A 26,139-nucleotide genomic window follows, 5' to 3' on the forward strand; every position below is an offset into this window, starting at 1 on the left:
CTTTACGAATTTGTGCCCGAACCATGTATGTGAGAATAGTTAGATATAAACCGGAAAAACTGAAACTCTACCAGTGAAACAAGCGAAGTTTGGTGCTGCAGCTAATTATTTTCTTTATGAAATTGCCTGGTATTCAAAACATGAAAACTTGAAAGGAAAAACGAGCAGAGCAATAATAGCGCTTTAATGATTATAATTTCGCTAATTGGTAATTGATAATGATTAACGTGTCAGCCGCAAAGTGCATCAACATAAAGCTGTCGGCGATGGTCTTTTTAGTGCGTTCGGAATGTTTTACAACCTCTATCTATTGGCAGTTAACTATCCAGCGCAGGATTTATAGAAGAAAATAAATTGGAGGCCAACTCTGGAAGCTAAGATGAAATAAAAGCAAGAGAGTCAGTGCGAATTTATCTCGGAAATTTAGTGCTTTTTGGTAAGCTGCTGCTTAATCTGGAAGGGGAGTTTGAAAGATATGTGTACTGTTTTGAGGTCAGCAGTCAAAGTGCAATGGATGCGAAATGAAGCTGGAAGATGAAACAAGCACAATTCACCTTTGATGAGCGTTGTTTGTTCAAGTAATTTCTCAAAGTTATGCGATTACGTTTCATGAATTGCATCAAGTTTAGAATCAGTTGGGTTTGTTGGCCTAATTAATATTTGTCTTGAATTCACTTCTTTTGCTCTTGGAAAATAGTTTCTCTTTTTCAAATGAACTCTAAAGAAAATTGAACCCTTTAGCTCTCTTCAGTTGGGTTTAGCTGAAAGTCAAAAAGCTGACTTGCATTTTCCTTTACTCTATTGTAAGAAAATTATGGATTTCGAAAGTAGATTGAGTTGACTGTGAATGAACTTGGGATGTAGTAACAGGTGAAAAGCTTGCATCAAAGAAATTTAATAAATATAGGCAACATTTTCCTTTTTAATTTTCAAAAAATGAACTCCCAATTCGGCAAACTTTCTTCTAGCCTGCCAATTATTGAAATTGTTCTCTAGTTTAATAAATAGACGCAAAAGTTGGCTTCTGAAACTTACAAAAAATGTGCTCCAATTTCGACAAACTTTCGTGTATCCTGCCATTTAATGAAATTGTTCTTTAGTTTACTAACCGGACGTAAAGTGTGCTTTCTCATAACATGCATTTACTGTTTTTCTGTTTGTTCTTAAGTTTAATGAATATATTCTAAATTTATCTCGTAAAACTTCACAAAAGCACTCCATATTTTGCAAACTTTTTTACTTTTCTCGAAAGTTGACACACCATTGCATTAGTGTAGTTTGAACTACTCCTTTTGCTGATTAAAGATAATTAAAATTTCCTGCCGAAACGACCATACTGTCGATTCTCAAAGCATGTGTTTATATATTTTTTGTTTTTCTCAAGTTTAATGAATAGCCAAAAATTTTTCTTGTAAAACTTTCAAAAAATAGATTCTAAATTTTGCAAACTTTTTTTATTCATGAGTATATACTATACTATATTATATATAAATACCATTCCAGTTAATGTACATTTTTTGTCTCTTTTGTTGGTCCCTAAAATTTGAAATTTGCTGCCAAAAAAGTAGTGTGTAGTGTGTAGCTGTAGTGTGTATTCTCGACAAACAACAAATACATGTTTTGGCCCAAGTTTGGTGAATAGACGCACAACTTGCATTGTGAGATTTAGAAAAAATTAAATTCTGCAAACCTTCTTTCATTATACCATTTCATGAATGTAGTTTTATTTTCCTGTTACCTCCTTTCTATGGTCCATATCAATTAATCGTAAATTTTCTGCTTATTTATAAGTTGCTTTTTTCAGTTTATTTCCCAAAGTTTTATATTCTGGCTACAAAAATGTAACGACAAATTCTTAGATTCAGGTGGTTAAATTGCATAATACAAAAGTTAATAAAGCCAACATATTAAATTCAAAATTTTAAATCGTACTTTCCTTAAAATTCAATTGCTTTTCCAACACTGCTTTGGCCCCTACTGATTGCAGTCTTTATCCAAAAGTTGTCGGCTTTTAGAAACAACAAATTTCCGAATAATTAACCAAGTTGGGATCGGTGACAGACAAATCGCTGAATCATAAGACGGATTTCCATTTAGAGCTTCATTATATTCCGTTAAGGATCATTTGCGGCCTTTACAACGCAGATAAAGCTGTCTGTTCCAGACAAGGCCAAGGATCCTCGTCGAAAGCTTTTATTCCCAAATATTGGCCCCAAAATTTCTACTTGAGGCTGATTCGATATAAATTAGGCACTTCTATCGGTTTCAAGCATGGGCAAGTTGAAATGCTCTTGTAAAACATCCAGGTATTAGCTTAAGCTTAAAGACTCTGAGAGGCCTGAAGGGCCCAAGTTTAGACTCCAAGAAAGCAAGTTAATTAACTTGCTAAAGCCATTATTTAGTTCAAACATTTTGCTCGTGCAACCGAAATTTCAGAAAGTTTTGTCAGCCCTGGAAAAAATTATTTTGCTTTTGCCCAAATTAATTGAAGTGCAAATACAAATTTTCGTCTAACCAGCGGCCTCTAGAGAAAGCAGCTGAAATCCCAAGCAGAATCGAACTTGGCTCGCCTGCCATGAAAAGCACGCTTTTCCTGTTGTTATCAATATTGTTTCATCAATAACACGTTAATGGAAAATCGGCTAGATGTAATCGATGCAAAAGTGATTAAAAAACTCGGGTAGAAGAAATTTTATTCAATATCTTTATACAAAAGCTCCTATTGAAAGACGTTTGAAACCAATTCTTCCATGGTTTGATGGACAATAAAATCAATAAATCCAAAGATTTTAATAACCGCTAATATAATATCACTGAACATTCATCCATATTAGGAAAATCACACTTTTCGACAGTCTAATCAATCAACCCTTATCAGTGGCAGATGGGGCAGGCTTTAGCTTGAAGAATTTGAGGCATATCAATTTCGCGTTCGTTTTTGTCTCCATCATTAATTATGGCAGATCCATAACCACTACTTACCTGACAATCGACTAGGGAGTTAATGGATAGGGAAGATTACACAAAGGAGATCATTAGTCCAATTTGTGCGGCGAATTTTGCATGATATTTTTAACAGGAAAATAGTTTCCCCCTGGAATTTTCTCATGATTGCGTGATAGACTTTCTGCCTTAAGACCTTACTATGTTAAAGGTTTTGTATTTTATATTCAAATTTTCAGTAAATGCTAAAAAATAAATGTATTTGAAGGAAGGAACAGTCAGCAGATACAAAACCAAACAAAGTTCCAGACAGGTTTAACGTTTTTTTGCAACATCATTTAAAAGTGGGCAAATATGATTGGCATTCGTTCTTAGCAACTCATACGATGTTTTGGGCTGTTGCCAGCTTATTTTTCGTGTAGTTAATTTCAAACTTTTATTAGCTTCAATCGGCTCAATGAAATCCACCAATTAAAAGTTGTGAAACATGCCAAAGGGTTCTTGACTCCTTACAAATAGTTTACGAACTTTTTAAAGCAATTTTATCAGATTGGCTTGGAATAACCATTAATCTTGTTCTTGCTGCCAACTTTTCTGAGAAGCTTTGCAAAATTTCGCATCTATTTACGAAAGGAGACTTTCCTCATGATACCAACTGCTTGAATTAACGAAATGTTTAGTCAAGTTGCACTGACATACTCAGAACCAAAAGGAGTTTGAGCAAATCAATTCTAGAATTGCTTTCTTCGGGCTTTTTTCCCGAGTAAAACTAATTAAATACGTTTTAAATTGCAGGCAATTGCGGTTATTATGGGTTGATTGCCGCAATAATGCGCGATTAAGCTTCATAACGAAATCGGAAATTTACTGAAACTGACCTCTGCACTTCTCAGCCGGTCTGCACATATGAAGTGAAATCGCGAAAATTTATTATGAATAACATTATTTCGTAGGCGTTATGCGACTTTTTACGATCCTCGTTTCATCAGCACTTTATATCAGTTGCGGTATTTCTCATCCATATTTAATTGAGTTTTGCTAATAGAAAAGTATGCCATTGTGTTTATGGGAGCTTTTACTCGCCTATTTCCATCTTGAGCCCTGATAACGCAAATTACTTGCGAGCGAAGGCAAATATTTACTTCAATTACTTTATGGATATCGATACAAACATTTTTTTGTTGATTAATTATAAACATCATTAGTTTTCAAAAGGGAAGTTGGCGATTTTACATAGCTTTTGCACCAAAGCTCCTGCTCATCGTAAATGAAAAGCCAATTTTGGAAATGTGGTGGATTTCCGAAATATTTATCAAAATTTCTCTAGTTGGTTTGCGCGCATCCTACTTTCGCCCGCCAAATTCCAACATCCTGAAGAGCTTTCGCACCATCAGCAGTCTCTTCGTTTCCATCGCAGGATTACGACATTCTGTGGCATTTTTCCGGTTGCACGTGCCATTCGCGTAAACAAAACGGAGGGTTTTCCGAAAGCCCATTATTTCCTTAATCGGTAAGTTTAAGGCTGTAATTACACTTTATCTGATTAACTGATAGGCTAAAACGTAGGAGTTTGACTGTTTACGATGATGCGATTCGAGCTTAGAAGTTTGCTAAAGGCGAACTTGTTTTGAAATTTTTGATGAAATTTACTGCCCTTAAAATTTATTAGCAAGTTCTAATACTTTTTAAAAAATTCTGTCGATGTACTTTCTTCTTGTTGGTTTAACTCTAGAGCTCGCCAGCGTTTTAGCTTTTTATTTTCTTTTTAGTGCCAGGAAAACTTTTCGTTTGATGGCATCGGTTTTCTTCCCTTTAATTTAAGCTAAGTTTTCCTCTATAAACAGCCATCGTTCGAGGTTTCTTTCGTAATCACTTTGCAATGGTTTTCGCATTTATTTGGTCACTGAATTGAGATGAATTCATTTTTATTGATAAATTCTGTTGAGGGTAAAACCCGCGAAAAAACTTCATAAAGTTTGTTTTTTGCTTTTGAGCTTTAAAAAATGTAACTTTCTATTCTGATTGGTGAAGAATCCCAGAAGTAGTAAAGGATGAATATGCATGAGCTGTAAAGCTTGAAAATCGACCTGATTAAGGATTATTGACGGTTTTCTGATAGTTAGAAATTACTGACTCAATAATAAATTTACTGGTGTTGTTTGCATTTTCAGCTTTTGTCTTTAATCGATTAGTTTCAGCCAACACACTTTTATAAGATTATTTGCAATTTTTTGCTTTTGCTCTTAGATTTTAAAGTGTTTGTCGCCATTAATGGAATTTTATCTAAGTTTAAAAAAAAATTCCACTTCTAGCTAATGATGTTTTTAAGCGAGAAATTATTCTTTAGTTTAAGTATTTGACTCTCATTCTTTCCTTAATCATGTAAATGGATTCCTGTACGTTTTTGTAAGTGTTATTATAATCGCAATTTTGTTCTCTTTTTTTCATAGTTAATGGGTTTTGTTGCTGTTATTATGCAACTGATCTGAGAAATGTAGAGCACATTTCCAAGTTTACAGGAAAGATTGAATAATTCTACAATTAGGAATATCAAAAAATATACAAAAACTTTAAGGCCCGAAAATAGCCCTAGTCCCCAACTACTTGCTGTTTTATCATGTTTTTAAGCCAGTCAACATCTAAACAATCTTTCCCCGCGTTTTTCGTTGTTCCGTTTCAAGTACCGAACGGATTTTTGCATCAGATTCCATTTTCTTGTCCACCATTTCTCCATTCCTTTGTTCCATATTCCATTAGAAGAATTTACGGACTTCATACTTATGACTATCGGCTAGCTTTTCTATACGCACCCCATAAAAACCCAATAAAACCCCGTCGTCAATATCGGTGATTTATTTCGTTCATCAAAGTAACCCTACTAGACCTCAGGAAGTTATCGCTTCGACTTCAGAATTAATTTAATGTGCTGAGAAGTTTCTTTGTCTGTTGCAGACACGCGGTTCACAAAAATGTCCATTGCCAGTTATAGAAAACTCAAAACATATTCCTTAGGAACAATTTCATCTTGTAAGTCTCGGGCAAAAGAATCGTTTCAACATCCTAATAGCAGTTTCCCTGTCCTTAACAATTGTGTTTCATATTAATAAAGTTTTCGGACCATCTGGTGGTCCCGGCTATTGAGAAACTTCTTTCAGGATCCCCATTCTTATTATGGCTGGGCATTGAGCTGTGACTGTCGAGGCATTTCTAAGTCTTTCCTGAAATGACAGGATTTCTCACTGCGAAGCTCGGTCAGAGTTTCCATTGAAACCCGACTGGTTTCAAATCAAATGGGGGAATTCACATTAAATATGTAGGTGAATCAGGCTATGGGCAACAAAATAGCATCTAAAAATAAACCCGAAAAAATGTAGGTAAATTAGATATGCAGGCGTTATCAGGGCCCAGTTCATGAAGCTTTATGCGTGCATACGGGTTAAAAATAGGATATCAAGCTGATTGGAATAAACAAACAAATTTATGAAGCTTTTCGTATGCATACTATGCTATCTGTGGTATATTTGTTCGGAAAATGGCCATGTTTCTAGCCGTAAAAACGTGCAGTTTTATCAACGGATACCGTCTGCTTTTCAACGAAAAACGTGCTACTGCTTTAACTGTAGTTTTTCGGTTTGTCAAATGATTAACGCGAAGATTTTATAGATTAACTAACGCACTGTTCACTAGCAGGATTTTTAAATGAAATTTCCACACAACTGGCAAAAGTGAGTTGTGACTTGACAATATATTAGCATCAAGTTTCTCGTTCTTGAAAAAACACTATCAATTTCACATTTTATTATTAGCGCATTTAAATCTGTTTAAGTCGTGCCTTCCTACTTTCTTGTTCTTTCAACAGTGGAAGTGAATTTAACCGATTTTCTACTTCAAGGAAAATTTCCCAAATCCCAAATAAATCACACTCGCATGCCACTTCAGATTACTTCCAGGCCGAATATGCATACCGACATGTAAGGGGGTCAAATAGAGTGCAACAACATCATCAATAACTGCTGTAGAATACAGTACGTGCATATTTATCGAATTTCCATTGAAAAATTGATAATACCCAAGTGGTTTCGACATGGACGATAATCGATTTCTGAAAAACGAAGACGCAAGTTCATTATGATATGCCACATCCAAGTGGGGATGCATTTCAGTCGGGGTTCATCAATATTTTCATGGATCTATTAGAGAATGAATTGTATTAAAAACGCTTTTGCTTAGGAAGCAAATTGAAAAATAAAGTTTCAAAGCTTTTAGGCGGATTTAGTTGACAATTGAGTAGAGAAAAGTGCGCGCTTTATTCGTTTACTTCGCGTTCGTAAAAATGCTTTCAAATAATCATAAGCGCGCTTAATGAAAAATCTCCGCTATTCAACAGAATCTAAATACAAATTAATATTTTGCAGATAATCATTCGCCTCTATTCTGCTGGAATTTTTTAGTTTCTGCCAAATTCATTTTAATAAGATTAGAAAATATATGAAAACCATGCTTGCTCAAAATACAGCTCCCCGATTTGTAATGCTTACATGCTGTGAACTGAAAGCTATAATGAGATTCCATGAAACACTTAATATGGTTCTCAGGGTGAGAGCTACGGGTGGTTAAAGTTCTACTTGGAAAAGCTCTGAATTCCATGTGAAATACATGGATCGCACTGCTGATAAATCGCTCGAAAAACCTGCTTTTCCTTTTTATTTCGCATTAGAAGCTAACTAATGCAAATACCATTTTACTGCTAGCGAATTTAATTTGGAAACAATAGTTGTTTAATATAATTAAGTAATGCGCTCAAACATCTACTATATTGAGGCAACAGTTATTTACAGTCTCCACACTCTAAATTAGAAGTGAAAATTTGCAAATCTGTAGTGTGATTATGGCATTACTGATAAATTGCTAGAAAAATGTATTTTGCCCTTTTACTTTGCAATAGAAGTAAATTAATGCGGCACCAGTTTAGTGCGAGCCAATTTAGTGTGGAAACATTGGCTGTTTAACCTAATTAGGTAACTGACTCAAACTCCCAGGGAATCTGTGACTATATTGAGGCAAGAGTTATTAACCGTTTCTATACTCTACATTTGAACTAGAAACTTGCAAAACTTTGATCTAAATATTAGATTATTGATTCATTACATGCAGCTTAATAGCAAGCAATTGGAAGGCTGCGTTAAAGCAATAAACACTCTGCATGTCAGGCCAATATCGATTTTGCCTGTCATGAACAGTTCCTTTGCAAATTAGCATCTAACTTGAAAATTTTAGGAACCATTTAACTCTTGAGCTGGTTCACATACCAATAAGCCATATATCTTATTGCTAAAGCAACTGTCTAAACTCCTTTCCAGCCGAATGGTTTGCTAACGGAAGTGGATGCAGTTTACCAGTGGATGGTTCCTTTCATTTAAATATTCTTTATGATCCAGGAAGTGTGCACAAAGTTTTTCTTTGTACGTATCTACTAAAATATGACCCAGCAGCTTTAGTCAGAGTTATTTGCTTTTCTGGGTGGCAAATGCTTGATATTTATGTTTGTTTCAGGCTATTTTGTTGCAAACCTACCAATTTTCATACTATTTTGTTCTGAAAAACTAAAAATTTTCTAAATAATTGAAATAGGTAAACGTATACATCGCTTTGTTCAGAGCGTCCCGATGTTCTTTTCAAGCTTATTATTTCCGTTCGACTTTAATTTCAAACTCACTCAATCAGCACTTAACTCTTGAGTAGTTTCAGGAAGCTTGAGAGTGTAACGTGTTTCGAATTCATTTCGCAATTTTTCCATGTTATTTTCTATAGTTTTTCTAATATTTCATTATTCTATTCAAGTTATGCTCATTTCTTGTTTTGCAAAATTGAGGCAAATTAGGCAAGTGTTTTTCTCAATCTCCATAGTTTTAGGACCTTAAATTTGGGGCTCATAAGATGTATAAAAGCTAAATAACACTAGTTCTGAAACGAAAGCTTGGCAGGGAGGAATTAGGCTGCCATTTTGGTGGCAAAAACAAAAAATTGTATACTTAGGTCTATATTTTTAGGAGCACTTTACGCAGTAGAGTGTTACGATTTAAGTTTCGGGAGTTCGCCCGAAGAACATTTTTAGAACAATATTTTCGTTCACTTTGGCACATATGAAATTTTCAAAGGTCTTCCCGCCCTGTCCTAAAAACTTCATTAAAAGTACATATTTTTAACTAATGGTGCAAATTGCGGTTTGAGTATGTTCTTGCACCAATCAGTCAATCAATCAGCATTTAACTCTTGACCAGTTTCAGAAAGTTTCATAGTGTAACGTGTTTTCAGTTCACTTCGCGATTAAGTTAAGTAATCTTTCCAGTTTATTTGTTGTTTTTGTATAGTTTTTTCACTTGCAATATTTGATTTATGCAAAATTCTCTTCTTTGGAGGATTCGATGGTATTTTATATTGTAGCTACAAAATTGGATGAATTCAGAGGTAAATTAAGCAGGTGTTTTTCTGTTATCGCGAAGAATATTTTCAAGACCAATTTTCCGTTTATTTTTGTACGCAAGAAATGTTCTAATGTGTTCCTGCTTTTAGCACAGCTCTGAATGTTTCCTTATACTAAAACCCCACTAAAACATAGATATTTTTATTTCATTATTTCATCATCGTGTGCTTCATTTGATGTCTTCTCCGAACCTCCAGGCTCATACGAATCAGTCATTGTTCATTTTTTAATTTGAATTTATGGATGTATGTATTTTTCTTAAACATTAAGCGCAGTTATAAAATGAAAAACTAAACATTAAACAGACACTCTCACTTATAATTTTCAATCACTCACTTTCACTTAGAAAAAAATAAGAAATATTGTAATTTTTGAAGAATTTTATCAATATGTTCATTAAAGCTTGTGATTCCAATTTTTGGTATCTTCTTTAGATTCTTTCCTAATTTTAATTAATTAATCCTGCACAAAGACCGAAATTTTCAAACGACTTCCAAGCGAAAAATCGCGGTAAAATGAAAACAACTGTTTGCTTCAAAGCATTGACAATAAAAGCCCGCAAATCTTCTAAACATACTTTAATAGAAGAAAATCGGCTCTCTAATTACAATGTTACTTGGAAATTCGTCAATTAAATCGCCAAAGGTACACAGCCAGACGATTCCATCTCATCTCGTTTAATGCGAAATTTAATCCAGCTGGACTGGAAAAAGTATATTAAATTTGTTACCAACGCACTTAATTGCGTTATTCGGATTCCTCACTTTGTACATCCAGACGGAAACGCCTTTTTTAAATAGGAATATCTACTCGAACTTAATTTAAAGTGAATTTCACTGTTAAAAACATTTGAAAAGGTGCGACGTTTTTCCACGGCAATTATATTTTTCGCTGCATACGAACGCTTGAAATGAAACTCGTGCTGAAACTTTGCGTAAATTGGATTTAAATGGAGCAAAAGAAAAAAATGCCATATGGACGCAAACAAGACTGAAAATATGGTTGGCTTAATGAAATTCAACGTTAATAGAAATTCAACCACATCGTTTATGTTGGAAATTTGCCTATTCTCGGGTGCACACAACGCAAACTACTTCTATAATACATTAAACTGGAAGGAAGTTCATAAATTATCTGAACTGTTGTGTAGGATTAGGTGTATGTAGACCCATAAATAATTAGAGCACAATGCCCAAAGGAATACAACCTGTCATGGACTGCTTGAGATGCTATGAAAGTTTTTCAGCCAAAGTTGAGCAGATTTCAGAAAAAAACTCCGACGAAGAGTTGATTTACACGATGTTTGACTTCAGTAAATTACACTAAACGCACTAAAAGGGCTTAACGCCTCGGTATTTCAGTCAGCATTGATATTCCGGCAATAAATTTCAGTGTGCATGTACCAAAGGGAATGGGAAGATATTTTACACTAAAGCTTGTCCATGCGGAATTAATACATGCACTATTTCATTCCCTCCCCAATTCTAAATGGGGCTTTGGAGCTATAATTTCAAATTGCGGATTAATAACTAATATTCGCGACCCAAAAATTAGAGAAATTGTGAAAAATTCCTTAATCATCGACTCACCTAGAACAGCACCATCTTCCCAAAAACAGCCTTACGAGATACGAAATTCGTTCTAATTAATCTGGCAAAATTGCTATTCTGAAGGCGTTCGGCAATTTTCCACCTACAAGTGGCTCGTGCAAAGCACAACAGATTTTCGCCCTTTATAAACAATACTTCGCCATAATCCAACACAGCATAAAATTTCCATCTCCTTCAACGTCCTGGACCAAAATTAATTGCCGGACGCTGAAAAGCCGCATAAAAATTAGTTTGCCGCAAAAAATTTGTATGTTTATGCAGACGGAAGATTCTCTAGATAGTAAGTCAAATACATTTTTTTAATTAAGTTTCTCAAGATGTTTTGGTGCTCCAGCGTACGTCCTTTAGTTAGTTAATGCTTGTTAGAGGAGCAGTGATATTTTCCCGGAAATCCCGAAAATCAGTTCACACCCTGCTTCGGCTGGAACAAGCCCACTAATGGACCTAAACAGCCCTAGTGTGGAGTTGATCTAATTTAGCTCTGCTCTGATTCAATTTTGATTATTTTGATACTGTTGTAGGCAGGCTAAACTAATAATTAATTGGGTTTCGCCAATAATCCCCCAAATCGAATTGGCTCTCGAATGGGATTGTGTGATGAAGAAAGCGAACAGGAATCCAAAATAAAACTTATTATCATAGGAGCTTTTTAAGTTTAAAATAGTTTTATTTCCGCATTTGTTGGCAATTGAGCTACGCAAAGAAAGCAAAAAATCCTTTTGACCGATTTCGAAAATCATTTCCACATGTCACCAGCTTTAGATTGCAAATACTTTCCTGTATTATTCTCTCGCATTAATCGAGCCGAAAATATCATCCAGTGGGATGTTCCAGTCGCCAAACTATTTTTAAATTTATGGACAATTTAGCGCCAATTTATTAGTTTGAGGATGTTAACAGCGAAAATATTACACTTTTGCAAACAGAAGCAGAGATGAAACCAATTTCGAATTGCGAACGTTTAAAGTGATAAATCGACCGGATATTGAAGGGGTGTGCGGAAGCATTTGCTCTAATTGATGTTGTTGAAGTGAAATTAGTTTTTATCGTTGCTGTTCCAGGTGAAACACGCAGGATAGCATGCTCAAAATCTTATTGGTTATGGCAAGTATCACAACGAAAATCAGCAGCGACAACTTTACAATCGGATACTTAACTGGATCGCAAAGAAGACCAGGTGAGTCCATGATTTATGTCCTTTTGCTTTAATCAGCCAATGCTTTGGCAGTTTTGTGTGTCCTGTTTTTTGAGTAAAACATGTTTTTGTCAACTTCCAAACTAACAGCAAATTATATTGAGAAGAATTAAAGATTAATCATCGTGTAGTGACTAGAATAAGAATCAATGCATTCAAAGTCAATTCTTTAGCTTCCTTATTATTATTTTTAGAATAATCCTTCAGTAATTAAAATGAAGGTACGCGAAAAAAACTTTTTTAAACTGTTCCTCAGAGACCCATTGGCAGGAGTTATCTTCAAATGTTCCAGGAATTTTCTCTTAGAATACACCGTCTTAATTCAAAATTCTTCGCCTTGATGAACCAACTGATGTTTCAACAAAAACGGTTTGAAATAAAACACAGGCGAAGTTGAAAAGATTATCAATTAATTAACAAACAAACACCTTATGAAAATAAGCAAATACAAAAGTTGGATTAATTTAATTACTAACTAAATCATGGTTTCCACATATTATTCATCATCATAAATTCCACATCTTATGTAATCCCTTTTTTGAGCAAATTGGCTCTAATCAGGAAACACCAAAGTGGCTTCCAAACCGCTAGGCATTCAGCTAAATACTTTCTTAATCCACTTTTAAGTTTAAGGTAAAATGTATTTATTGTATTGTTCTCAGCTTCCTGAGACTACATGAAAGCGATTATTAATTTAAAAAAAACCTCTGGATGAAGACTTTTACGATAATTATTCTCGCGATTACCATATTTTTTTGCTGATTTGCGATTAACTTCAGGTTTTTACAATGCCGTTTTTTGGCTCTCCGTTATAAAATCGTGGATAATAAAATGTTTTATGGCAACTGGATGAGCGATAAAATATTTATGCGGCTTGGACTTTTCCAAATTTCTGTAACGATGCTCGCTGTTGAACTGTTCACTTTTTATTACTGTTTTCCCGTTTGCCCTCCCTCAAGAATTTTCCATTAGTTCCACCGAAAATGCAACAGTAACATGTTACAAAAAAACGGCAAAATAAAGCAAAGAAATAAGAAACAGCTTTTGTCATCTGAAGGAATTTAAATCGTCGCATTGGGGAAATCCTGCAACTTAGTTGAACAGCTAAAATTTTCAACAGAAATTCGTTGTGTTTTCCTGCCAAAATGCAAACATAAAGTAATTTATCCGCCAAAAACAAACTCCCAGTTGCAAGAAACTGTCCCTCTTCGATTCTGTGCCATTTGGGACCAGAAAGTTTACCAATACGAAATACGCTTATTCCCGACAATAAACCTCAAAATTAAATCCAGTTTCTTTGTTTCAGGAGACCGAGAATATTCCCGTCCAGGTTTGACAATATCGGGAGCCATTTCCTTGGCAGTGGAAGAAGTGAATCGAACACTGGCAAAACGCGGCCATCAGATCTACTTTATTGTTGAGGAAACTTTCGGCGAAGAAATAATCAGTGTCCAGAAAACCGCTGATTTGTGGACGCGCAATGTTTCCGCTTACATTGGCCCTCAGGAGACTTGCGAGCATGAAGCCTTTATGGCTTCGGCTTTTAATGTGCCCATGATTTCCTATGTAAGTAATTGGCCATTAGAATAGGCTTTGGTTCTTTTCGGAATTCGGCTTTGCAATTGGCCTCGACTTGCTTGTTTATTAGTTCATGCCAAAGCTTTCACCAATGAGCTTAACCTACTCTTCCCAGCTATGACAACTATCAGGCCAAATCACGTTTTTAATCCCTGAATTTTGCTTTCCATATTTTCCGGATTAACTGTCCATTAGGTAAATTAGTGCCATCAATCAGTGAGCAGTTTTTGAGGATATTCATTTAATACCGCTAGATAAAAGTTTTTCGTCATCAATTTAATTACAAAGCGTCCTTTTAACTTCCAGTCTTCCATCATGCAGTGATTTGCAGTCATTTCCACTTTTTAATGCTGATCGTCTAGACTAAATTAAAGCAATTTTGCCCTTATAGTTAAAAGGAGCCTTTTGATTAAGCGAGAGTGTTAATTATTCGCTTTTGTTCTTCGTAGTTCTGTACTTATTCGGCTACGTCTGATAAGGCCAAATTTCCAACGTTTGCCAGAACCAGACCTCCGGACACACAGATATCCAAGTCGGTTGTTTCGGTTCTGACTGCTTTTAACTGGACTCATGTAAGTTGGAAAATCAACTGAACTTTATATATTCAAACAGCTGCTTAGTGTTGCTGAAAACGCCAAATCGACATTTTTTTAGTGCAGAAACTAATGATTTTAGCATGAACTAGATGATGATTCTTTTAGCTATTTCCATTAGGTAGACGGTGGTAAATGATGCTTTGAGATTTTAAAAACGGTACAAAATAAGCATGAAAAGTCCCGTCTACGTTACTTGCCTTTGACAATTCGGGGTTTCCTGCGTATCGCAGACAAAAAATAAATATATTCACTCATTTCTTGCCAAGCTTTCTCGAAGAGTTATTGAATTGAGCACTGAAATTTTACGAGTGGCAATAAGAGCAAAATGGCAAAAACATTTGATAAATCTGATACACTTTAAGACAACAAACATTTTTTGCAAAGTAGAGCACAGCCACCAAATGGAATTTTACTTGCTCCAAAAGCCACAATCTAAACACGAATTTGTCTAAGTAAAGTGAGTAATTGATGCGAAAATCTGCGAGGCAACTAGTAAACTTTCAGGACTTTAATGGCTTGCTAATCTAGCTAATCGAATCAGCTGCACATTTTGCAGCTAACTAATACAAATAATACACCAACTGCAATAAGAGCAACAAAATGCTGAGTATGAACATTAATTGCGTTTTGTGTGTTATGCAGGTAGTGTTGTTGTACCTGAAATCCCCAGAGTTTGAATTCATTAACATCGCCACAATCCTAAAGGACACTTTGCCTGTTTTCGGAATAACGATAATTGCAACGAAATTTTGGGATTCTCCCTACCATCATGGATACATGGACAATCCATTTGTTAAGCTGGTGGAAGAGACTTATCGCGACACTAGAAGTGAGTATGTGCAAACATTTTGAATTTATATGTTTTTACTTAAGTGCCATTGGCGCTTTGAACACTAAATAACGCACAGTTTTTGCACAAAAATCGTATGTAAAATATACATTAAAGCTTGCATGAGCGCTGGCTGCCGACAACTTTTTTAAACGATATAATTATAACAGACAGATTTTACAAAAGCTCTACATCGGACGCTGGAAAAATGAAACATGTGGCCTACAAAAATACTGTTCAAATCGAATAAATGTGATGGGAAATTTGATTTATTCCCATGGCATGTCGATATGGATAACATGGTACAAATCAAATCGACAGGTTGGTTCACTGGCCTAATAAATAAGATCCTGGAAAAACTAGTTCACATTTGCCATCATAAATTTGACATGAATTGTTGGTTTTTCAGCTGGAGGTCTAATGCGTTGTAACAGTATTTCACTTTGGGAATTTTACTCTATATGAAATAGAAATCAATGGTTTTTTGCGTTAATCCTGTTATTTTGCAAGGTCCATTCTTGTTTACTTTGTTAGGCTCGAAGTGTTTCCATTCGGGAACGATCAGGAAAAACGAGGTTCTGAATAAACATTCAGAAAATTGATGGGGCTCTCGACTTCCTATTGGTCTTTGCATGATATTTACATTCACTTCTATTATTTGCATAATTTTTGGATCTTGTGTTAAAAAGAAATTTTAATCTTGTCCGAAAAAATTTACACAATATTTCGCATTTCATTTTCTTCAAAAAGAAGAACAGTACACGCCAATGATTTTGCAGCAAATAACAGTTATTTTCATTTCTATATTCATATGGGAAAAAAGCATCAATTTTTAACATTTTTTGCTTTACAAAGAAACGGTGCTTCTGCAAATAAAAATTATTTTTTAATTCTATTATTAGTTGAGAAGAAAAAACCTCCTTCGAGCTATTGGACTAAAAAGCACAGTTTTGAATTAAAGAAATACAAACCATTGTATTGTCCGAGAAAATGTCCGCAATATATAACATTCGATAGTTTCCAGGAAAAAAAATATGGCACCCCAGCGTCTATTCGGCAATTCCACACTCAGTTAGAAAGAAGGCTTTCAAGAAGCTCTTTCAAGAAGGTTTTAAAAATTTAAAAAATGTGGACCGAGACAATTAATTTTCTACAACAACAAACATCCGTGCAGGTCAATGGTATTTTTGTATTGTATTGTCCGATATTTTCGATAATTTCCCGGAAAAAAGGTAAAGCACTCCAATGCCTTCGACGAATAAAAATTAGATGTCAATTCTACATTCAGTTCGGCCAAAAACGCTCACATTTTCAGATTAAAAAATAAAAAACCGCTGTTCGAGAAAATTAACGCAATTTATAAAATTTGATACTTTCCAGAAAAACAAAAACGAATGCACATCAACGGTTTTTCTACAAATAAAAATTATTTATGAATTGTAGTTGTTCTTGGACTAAAATGCTCTGTTTTTGATTTTAAAAAGTTAAATTGTAGGATTGTCCGAGAAAATTACTTTCCAAAAAAGACAGTTCCGTCCTGCACATTTTTGCTGCAAATCAACATAGGTTTTCTATTCTACATTCAGTTGGGAAGGAAATCGCTTCTTTGGGATTGCTGCTAAAATATACAGTTTTGGATTAAAAAAATATGAACCGATAGTTTCCAGAAAACAAAGCGGGTCAGTGTGTGGCAAGAAAACGTTTTTTCTATTCTACATTCAGTTAAAAAAGGTTCTATTAATTTTTTTTCTTAAATGTACAGATATCGATTAAAAAACCGTTGTATTGGGCAAGAACATTACGGCAATATTCAATATTTTTTCGAAAAAATCAAAGCACGCCAATAAACTAGTTTTTCCTGTGAATTAAAAATTTTCTCTCAACTCAACATTCACTTCGGGAGAAAAAAAACGCTCACTTTTGGATTTAAAAAATAAAACGATTCGATAGTTCCCGAAAAAAAAGCATCTGTATCTTTTTGAATTAGTTTTCCATTCTTCATTAATTTGGGATCAAAAACCTTTCTGTGAGTTTTACTGCTGAAATGTACATATTGAGTTCTTCAACTTCAAACAATCAACATTGATTTTCCAAATGAATAAATACCGGGCTCCGTTAAAATTCGGACCTAGTCTAGCAAACTCATTTATTTGAATATCAAGCAATAAATTTCCATAGAAAAAAGGCGAAGATGAATAAATCACAAAGACAACATCCAGAGTGGACGCACAAAAGAGCCACAAATTCGGCGAAACCAGTCTTGAACCTAAAACGGTATTTTCTGGCAAACTACTCAACTTTATTCGGGCAGAGTTCATTGGCTGGATATTTATTGTCCAGAGAAGTGGGTCGTTTTGAAAATCGTGTTCCAGAACTTTCATCGGTGGTCATAGTCATTAAGAATCATTTGCTTCAGATTAGATTTTATTGAATGACTGTTGAAAACCACTGAAATGTATTGATGGCAAATGCGAAATAAAACCAAAAAAAGCGAACCAAATTTGAATGTCTGGGTCAAATTAGAATTAATTAAATGACTGAAATCACCATCCAAACGGCACTTCGGCCTGAAACTAAAACTTTGCGATATGAACTTCCACATTACAGCAGAATTCGGGAAATAAAAGAGCAAATACTGCCGCAAAATGGCTTTTCCCTTCATAAAGTTTCCGCGTCTAACTTGGAATATTCTCTTTTAGTTTTTGTCATACTGGGTCATCATTATGAGCACTTAGGCTTAATGATCGCCATGGAGGAAAAGAAACTTTTCGATAAAGGTAGGTGATTTTCTAGGGACTTTTATAGAAAACTGTTTATTTTTCGGTGCCATGCACCGAGAGGATTTTGAGTAGTTACTACCTGGAGTTTGTGAGAAGGAAATTACACAAGCTTTTGCCTTCATAGGCGAGTACTTTGTGGTTGGAGTCGACATCGAACAATACGACGACAAAAATCCTTCCAAATACCTGCGCGGGCTTTTGAGGGATTCAGACTTTCCCAACGATCCAGTGGCTCAAAGAGCCTACAAAAGCTACTTGGGAATAGTTCCATCCAGTCCAGTTGGGTTTGAGAATTTCACCGTGATGGTGAACAACTACATGGAGAAGCCTCCATTCAGTTTTCCCAATCCCTTGTCTCAGTTCGGAGGTGGAAAGTTGGTAAGGAGTTGGCAGTTAGTTGCAAGTCTGAGAAAACCTCAGAACTTCTTGCAGATTAGGGCTGAGGCTGCTTATTTGTATGATGCTGTTCACGTCTATGCAAAGGCTCTAATGAAGGTGATGGATAGCGGAGGTGACCCTAGAAATGGAACTGCTATAGTGGAAGCTATGAAAAACACCCATTACAAGAGCGCAATGGGGTAAGGAATTTCGCTCGCTGTTTATTCATTTGCCTCTTTAATTAATTAAATCGCTTTGTATAAATATATTTTTGGGTTTAATTGGATTCGAAGTGGTTAAAATTCTGGCCCTCTTTCACTGTGGAACATAAATCCAAAAAATAATTAACTCAATTATATGGCAAATTGACATCGTTTATTTCCGCAGCTTTTACATGAAAAGTCGTCGGAGAAAACGGCGGGTTTCCTTAAATAGCCTTCGCTTTTGAATAAACAGAAGTTCCTGCTAGTGCTTTTTCTGCGGCCTCCAATAATAAATCACTGAGGAATTTTATTGAATCGATTATATTCAAATGAGTAAATGTTTACCCTCGATGTTCAATTTCAGGTACATCGTCTTTATGGACGAAAACGGCGACGCTGAAGGCAACTACACATTAATTGCCCGGAAAGTTTTGAGGCATAACAAGGAACAATTCGGCTTATTTCCCGTTGGGATATTTGCTCGAACCGCGTCCCGATTGCCTGTAAGTCAATTTCTCGAATCCTGTTGTACAACTTTTACAATCTTAACGTGTGTTTCCACATTGCATTTACCAGGTTTAACTTCCCGACGTTTATTTTCCCCGTTTTAAAGCTGATTAATTCAATTGAAAAATGCCTGTTATCAAAAAACAAGTCAGGATATTTATTATTAAATAAAACCTAGTTACAGGTTAATCCATCGTTGAAGCTTTGTTCCAGTTTACTTCGGCACTCGTGTATCGTTTCCTCAATGCACTGATTAAATGCTTTTTTCAAACCAAATAGTTCGATGTGAGCAATCCGATGATTTTCGATCGCTTGCGAAAGCAGTGTTTTCACTGGAATCACGTCGTTTTGAATAATTTTATTATAGCACGCTATTACAGCCAGCCCTTTCTTGATACTGCACGATTTCAACTTCAGCAGAAAGCTTTCGCCGGCTTTTACGGCAAATTCCATGTCCGATGTTACTTTTGCCAACATTGAAACTAACGAATCTTGTCCTAAAATTGAACAAACAATTTACAATCGTTAGTCAACGAACATTTTTTCCATATTCAGGAAGTTTTAAAATTACCAATTCCAAAAACCCTTGAATGTAATGCATTCAGTCTTAATTTAAACATGTTTAATGCTCGTTTGGTCTGAACGCAACATTAGAACTAACAAGTAAAAATTAAAATTTGTGTATTCAAAACCAAACCGTTTACGCTTGGGCTCGTAACGACCCAAAGAAGATTTTAATCAGCTTTGAAGTTAGTTCTTAAAATTCACCGAATTTCCAGGCAGTAATTAAGCCAGAAGCCATGAACAACATCAACAGGAATGAGGTTTTCTAACATTTGGAGCAGTAGGGTTTGCATTTTTCGGCCCAAGTGCCAATTTTCCTTTGGCTGCTTAATGAAAAACCTGGAAAACCTTCTGTGCCAATTTCCTTTAAATGTATTTGATAACTTCCCCAGATTATTTAGCAGTTATTTTTGAAATTTGCTCCAAAATCTATTCTAGTAATCTATGCAGTACTTATCGAAATTAAGTTATCGCGAACAACAGTAATTGCTCTAAGCTTGCTGAAAAGTCCAATGAAAAGCGGCTTTAGCTTGCAGATAATTGCCATTATGTGGCAAAGCTGTTGGAACAAAGCAGGAAATTTGCGAGCTTTCGAATAGTTTTCATCGGGCGCTTATCAAATTTGTTGTAATTAAAGTTGATTAATTCCAGTCTGAAACTCAGCCAGATTCTAGCCGAAACTAAGCGAAAATTACCCATTGTTTTGCACACTTCCAGTTGCTCAGTGGTACGATTTCCAACGATTACCATCTGGTCAAAGGCGGTAAATGAACATACAGCATTACTGTTCGAGCGCAGTTCTAAAACAGTGAAAAAATATCTAAAGCTCGTTTTTTGCATGCAAGCCTACTTAAAATAATCAGCTCCTGAAGAGTTTCTTTGTATAAAACTGCCATATTTAAGCTCGACTCCATATCGTCATTAAACGATTCCTCTAACGCATTTTGCTCGCTAGTTGAAGCTTCCTTGATTTGCTCAAACAGTTCGTGAACATTGTCGAGCAAATTCACCTGTTGGTCGCGTGTGGGAAAAATCGATTCACAATCTACAAACTAAATACCATTGATTAATCCTCCCCAAACAGCAAATGAAAGTACTTACAGTCATAATAGGCACGTTAATTATTGTAAACAGTAGCCAAATGGTTAACTGCGTAACAATCATATTTCGCTGCCTTCACATTAGTTAATTAAACAACGCCACGCAAATTTATTCATGCAGCTTAATGCATTTGTAGCGTACACGTTAAGTTTATGTTTGATTATTCAACAAAAAGTGCAAATGAAAAATGTGTAACGCGTCAGTCAAGTGTTTAATAAATTTTGATGCATCGGATTTAGGACAGGGTTGGAAGTCGAATGAGCTGGGCAGAGTTGGACTGAGAAATTTAAAAAAAGTTTGAAAATTACAGAATCACCAGCCACCAGATTGCCTGAGAACTGGCTAATGTTGTTCATTTCTCAACAGGTTGTTCAACTAACTGTTTCGGTATTTTTTAAGAGTTTCATCCTTTTTGATTTTTTAACTTAGGGTGATTCAGAATTTGGGGTCATTCCTATAGGGGTGTTGTCTGGGGATGTTTACAGAGTATCAGAAAATATTTTATTAGTTATAGTCTGTAAAATAAAAAAAATCAATATTTGTCTGGTACTCTTCAAGTGACCAACCCGTCTTCCTTCAGCGTGTATTTCGAGGCAAAAAATGCGTCACTAAGTTTCCCATTATTAATACAATTAAGCACAGATTTCAATCCGTAATGTCAGGCACCCCCAGAGCGAGTTTGGAGCTTATTAGCCCTCATCAGCTGGGTTTGAACGGAAAATAACACTCTCGAAAGCTGCACTTATGCTTATGCATTTTACATGGACACAAATAAAGAAAACTGAACCCAATCGATGAGAGCTAAGAGGCTCGAAACCAGTTCTGGAGGTGCCTGAAATTAGCACGCTGTAAAAGCTGTTCTTATTTATATCAGTAACCTTCAGCGACTCTGATGTTGCCAAAAGTTTATTTTTTCTTTGTGCATAAATGTTTAAACAGCTAACTAGAAAGTTCTAAATATGGAATATTATTCACATCCATATTTGGATTCACGTCCATATTTTTAGGGCAGAAGCAACAGTGGCAAATGTTAACTAACAAAACAAGCAACCATAATACAAAATAAAACCAGGAATTTAAGAACGTTTTCTATATACATTTTTTAAATTTACTTTGTTAACCGAAGAAAGTTTGGGACTTTTGATATGTCCGGTCTATTATCTACGAAAAAGGTATCGGATGATTAAACGCATCTTTTGGCATTTAATTCATACAGCAAAATAGCTAATAAAAATGTTTAAAAATTTGCTTTCAAAATGATTTTGCTATTAATTTGCAAAAATCGACCAAATTTAGGTTCACATTGCATTCTCGTCTACTTTAATTAATAAATTAGTTATCAGTTTGTATCTGGCTAGGAAAAGTAATTTTCAGTCCGAAAATCGCCCAGTCTCAACAATTTTTTTGCGAAAGTCCTTTTGCAACCTAAAATTAGCGCAACTAATAAGCATTTGTAATGCAATTTTCAAAGCTTCAGCCGTTTCGTTCAATGTAAAGCAAAAATGCACATCAAACAGGTTAATTTTGATGACTTCAACACAGGCTTGAAGTGAATGAAGTCGAATTGACTGCCAAAGATTTGCGGATCACAATCTCTAATAAATACTTAATAAATCAGACCGAGTTAAGTAAGTCTCTCACTATTTAAATTGGTTTTAAAGCAATTCCCTCAAGTTTCAATGCTCCGCTTCCAGCGTCCATCTTAGCGGCCAAAAGCTAATTTCAATAGCAAATTAATTTAAATTTTCTAGCAAAATCGCTATAAGTCAAATTAACTCATTTCCCAACAAGCCTCCGGAACATCTGCATTATTCAACACCCAATCAGCCTGTATATTAGAAAAAATCTGGCTGTAGGACTTGAAGGCAATAAAAGCTGACTTAACAAAATAAAAATAAACAGCTTATTAAAATTTCCTTTCAAAGTTTCAAAGTCTATCTAAGACCGATTCATTTTCCTTAAGGTTCTTCACTTAATTGACAGTATTGATTGGATCAACGGAGAGCCTCCGATTGCAGCCCCCTTTTGTGGATTTCGAGGAGAAAAATGCATCAGTAAGTTTCCTATTAAGTGGGTACAATTTTCTAGATGTGTAAATATCAGGCTCTCCTGGAACTAGTTTCCAGCCTATTAGCTCTCATCAACTGGGTTTAGCCTGAGAAAAAAAACACCCCCGAAACCTACACTTTATTTCGCAAATGTGTTTTACATAGACACGGAAAAGTGCAGGTTTTGGACGTGTTATTTGCAGGCTAAACCCAGCTGATTCGTCTTGAAAATAGTTTTGGAGGTGCCTGATATTAACACCTGTCGAAATATGTCTTCTATAACCTTTGTGAGTTCTCATGATAGAAAAATTCCGTTTTTTATGTCCCATTAATGCTTGTTGGTAAACCATCTAAATGAGCAAAATTTAACAGAAAGCACCATAAAGATAAAGTCTACTGATTTATTGCAGCCCATACGATAGAGATAACTGGTGGAGTGGCTGGTGGCGTTGTATTGATCATGTTAATTATTTGTTTGGTGTTATACCGGAACTGGAAATACGAACAGGAACTAGATAGCCTGTTATGGAAAATCGACTACCGCGATATGGAAATCAACGGTGAACCGAACAGCAATGTAGTCGGAAACAAGCTGCCCCGAGTAAGTTGAACTGATTTTTTCCATATTTCTGCTGCGACTATAATAACGCAGTAAACCTTCTGGCATTGGCTGAAAAATAGACCCTTCAAGAAATAAATCTTTCCGTTGCCTGGCTTTGCTCCATGCCCGGATTTACTGTTAAATCCAGTTTTATTGAATTTATACGGTGTTGGTCTTACTTCCGAAGGTAAAGATAATTGGAAACTTTATTTATTGTGCTTTTTCCGTTTTCTTGTATATGGGGCCAAAAGAAAAATGCCTTGCTCCAGATTACAGTGCAATCCTTTAGCGCATTTTTAGACAAGGAGATTTGCATCCTGGCGAGTCCTAGTGTTAAATGGTTTCTGCGAACATTCTTTAAATTTCCAACACGTTTCAAAGAGCTTTGTTTTGAGACTTTGATTTGGAAGTTCGAGACAATTGCCTCAAAAGTGCGTTCTTTGGAGATTTCGTTTTATGCTTTAAATTGACTATGAAACTTGAGTGCCCATAAAGAAAATGGACGGCTTGTTTTAATCAGCGGGCTTTTAAGGCTTTTTGAGCTCAGCTAATTTTTATCTTCCCAGAAAATTAGGTCTGCTAAATAAATATTGATTTACCTCAATTTTCATGCCAGTCGAACCAGCCGTTTATCAGAACCAGTCAAGTGTCCCTAAGCTCCAATCCGGACGCAGATTTCCGATACTCGACGATTTTCACCCAAATAGGCATTTACAAAGGACGCGTGTTTGCCATCAAGAAAGTGCACAAAAAGTCCATCGACATCACTCGCGAAATGAAAAAAGAGCTGAAATTGGTAAGAAAGCGTCAGGATTTCCACAGATCAAAAAACGCCTTTACATGTTTTTCCTAGATGAGAGATTTGCGTCATGACAATCTAATTGCTTTCATTGGAGCGTGCACTGATCCACCAAATATTTGCATAGTCACTGAATATTGTACACGTGGAAGCTTAAAAGTAAGCAATTTTCATTCGGATAATTCAAGATTCAACGTTGCATTGAAACCGACATTTTTCAATTGGCTTTTGCAGGATATCTTGGAGAATGAGGATGTTAAATTGGACAATATGTTTATCGCATCCCTCGTTGGCGACATTTTAAGGGTAAGTGCATCCTGACTTTGGATCATAAAACTTAGGTTGAAAAGAACGTAAGTGCTCCTCATTGTAAAACGACGATTTAGCCATGGATATTTGGAGCATAGATATATCAAAGCTTTTACTGTGGCTAACTACATAACCGATAGCGGATTTTCGGATGATTTTTATTGTGCGGCTCTTTGGGGAATTATGGAGTAGCCGTGGAGAATTTGGGGAATTGAAACATTCAATAGAACTGATTTAGGAACATAAATTGGTTTCTTAGATTGGAAACAGTAAAGATAATTTCAGTATCACCTGATTTCGTTTTTATTCACAATTAAGATTTTTTGAATTTCTTCGAACATCCATAAATATTACGAAAAATTGTGCATGAAACATCCCACAAAATCAGCACTAATGAAAGCAAAAACAGCGCTGCGATCAGATATTTTTTCCGTAATAAATTGCGATAACAGAATAAGTTTTTTTGCAACTAATTTTTCTTAAATGTTTAAGTTGGCGCTGAGTAGAGCATAATCGGCCTTAATCAGTAATACATTCAAACACGGCTCAAAAAATTCCTGACGGTGAGTCAAAATCCAAACTTTTGTCACTTGCTTGATTAGTTTATGAGGAAAGAACTGTGAAACGCTGGCTTCCATAAACAGGCGCGCAAAATATAAACAAAACTCGAAACATTTTATAAAAACGCCCTGAAGTTGAATGAAAAGCTATCTGCGTAGAAGATATCTGCAAAGCTCTACAAAAAGAATGTAAATGTGACTCTTCAGCTTCTCTGGATATGGCAAAAATAAATATCAAGCTTAGGCCTGCATACTGCATACACAACCAAAAAAATTATATCCCAAATTTAATAAAGTCTTGAAAATCGCCTGATGATGACAAAATTTTACTTTACTTTGTTGTATGTATGGAAACTTTACCTTGTTGTATAGAACGAACTTTGCTCTGTAAAATGCATCCAAGAGGTGCACCGGTCTACGCGCAAATAAATACCAAACTTAGACCTGCATAAGCAACCACAAAATATTATAGCAAACTAAAAAGAATAAAATATTGCCTAATTTTGACACAAAAAATGAAAAAATTCAAACTTTTTCGACAAATATAATACACGCTGACCTAGCAAATACTCTGAAAATGGATATAACTTTAGTAGCCTCTGAGAAAATAAGTGCCGATTTAAAAAAAAATGCAAAAAATGGTCTAAAGACGCCTCAAAATGGAAACTTTCCACGTAAATAGGATACACTTTTCCCTATAAAATGCCCCCGAAAGTCGGTATCTAAATTTATTCGTCTCCGTTAAAATAAATGCCAAACGTAGGCCTGCATAAAAAACCGCAACATTCTATAGCAATTTTTCAAAAATCTTCAGCGAATTCTTATGTTGACTGAAAATCGAAGCTTTATTTCTGTCATAGAACGATCTCTGCCCTACAAAAGGAACTCGTCTCTAAGAAAATAAATACCAAATGTAGACCGGCATAATCAACTACGGCCTAACGTGAACTCAAAACTACGTTTCCTTACTTACATCCACAAACTTTTAATGGCGACTTTAAAAAAATCTGAAAAATGGTCTGGCGTTAAGTCAAAATCAAAACTATTCCACGAA

The 26,139-nt window shown here is 35.4% G+C and overlaps 2 protein-coding genes across 6 annotated transcripts in view; one reads left to right on the forward strand and one right to left on the reverse strand.

Annotated features, from left to right (window-relative positions):
- Window positions 1-285: 285 nt before the first annotated feature.
- Window positions 286-26,139, forward strand: part of LOC109535221 (guanylate cyclase 32E) — a 34,829-nt gene continuing 8,975 nt past the window's right edge. Inside the window, exons 1-13 of one of the 4 annotated variants that reach the window (XM_048666657.1) lie at window positions 286-436; window positions 12,099-12,214; window positions 13,539-13,798; window positions 14,260-14,382; window positions 15,049-15,235; window positions 17,935-18,012; window positions 18,140-18,593; window positions 18,961-19,099; window positions 22,732-22,822; window positions 23,227-23,417; window positions 24,034-24,213; window positions 24,271-24,375; window positions 24,451-24,522. In XM_048666657.1, coding sequence (XP_048522614.1) covers window positions 12,118-12,214; window positions 13,539-13,798; window positions 14,260-14,382; window positions 15,049-15,235; window positions 17,935-18,012; window positions 18,140-18,593; window positions 18,961-19,099; window positions 22,732-22,822; window positions 23,227-23,417; window positions 24,034-24,213; window positions 24,271-24,375; window positions 24,451-24,522 — 1,977 coding nt within the window. In that variant the 5' untranslated portion in view covers window positions 286-436; window positions 12,099-12,117. Of the gene's footprint in view, window positions 437-4,357; window positions 4,454-11,908; window positions 12,215-13,538; window positions 13,799-14,259; window positions 14,383-15,048; window positions 15,236-17,934; window positions 18,013-18,139; window positions 18,594-18,960; window positions 19,100-22,731; window positions 22,823-23,226; window positions 23,418-24,033; window positions 24,214-24,270; window positions 24,376-24,450; window positions 24,523-26,139 lie in introns of those variants that run through there. The other 3 variants (XM_019901098.2, XM_019901100.2, XM_019901099.2) reach the window with 3 other exon arrangements.
- Window positions 18,453-21,049, reverse strand: LOC109535222. Of its 2 annotated transcripts, none has more exons than XM_048666659.1 (4): window positions 20,769-20,941; window positions 20,518-20,719; window positions 20,363-20,467; window positions 18,453-18,532 (listed from the first exon to the last, which is right to left on the reverse strand). In XM_048666659.1, exons 1-4 carry the CDS (start codon window positions 20,829-20,831, stop codon window positions 18,489-18,491), a joined length of 414 nt encoding a protein of 137 aa, XP_048522616.1. In that variant the 5' UTR covers window positions 20,832-20,941; the 3' UTR covers window positions 18,453-18,488. The 2 variants fall into 2 exon arrangements, with proteins under 2 accessions (XP_048522616.1, XP_019756660.1); XM_019901101.2 differs by lacking the exon at window positions 18,453-18,532 and adding an exon at window positions 19,237-19,600 and having other exon boundaries at window positions 20,769-21,049.

Source organism: Dendroctonus ponderosae, unplaced genomic scaffold, assembly GCF_020466585.1.
Source record: "Dendroctonus ponderosae isolate FM_Combo_2020 unplaced genomic scaffold, Dpon_F_20191213v2 Dpon_F_20191213_5, whole genome shotgun sequence".
In the NCBI taxonomy this organism is placed as follows: domain Eukaryota; kingdom Metazoa; phylum Arthropoda; class Insecta; order Coleoptera; family Curculionidae; genus Dendroctonus; species Dendroctonus ponderosae.

Excerpts from the sequence above, each read along its gene's own strand:
- LOC109535222 (XM_019901101.2), bottom strand. The coding sequence starts at position 20,831 with ATGATTGTTACGCAGTTAACCATTTGGCTACTGTTTACAATAATTAAC. Across the intron at positions 20,468-20,517 it reads TCAGGAGCTGATTATTTTAA|AACTGCGCTCGAACAGTAAT; the intron begins GTAGGCTTGCAT and ends TCACTGTTTTAG. Across the intron at positions 19,601-20,362 it reads GGAAGTGTGCAAAACAATGG|GACAAGATTCGTTAGTTTCA; the intron begins GTAATTTTCGCT and ends GTTCAATTTTAG.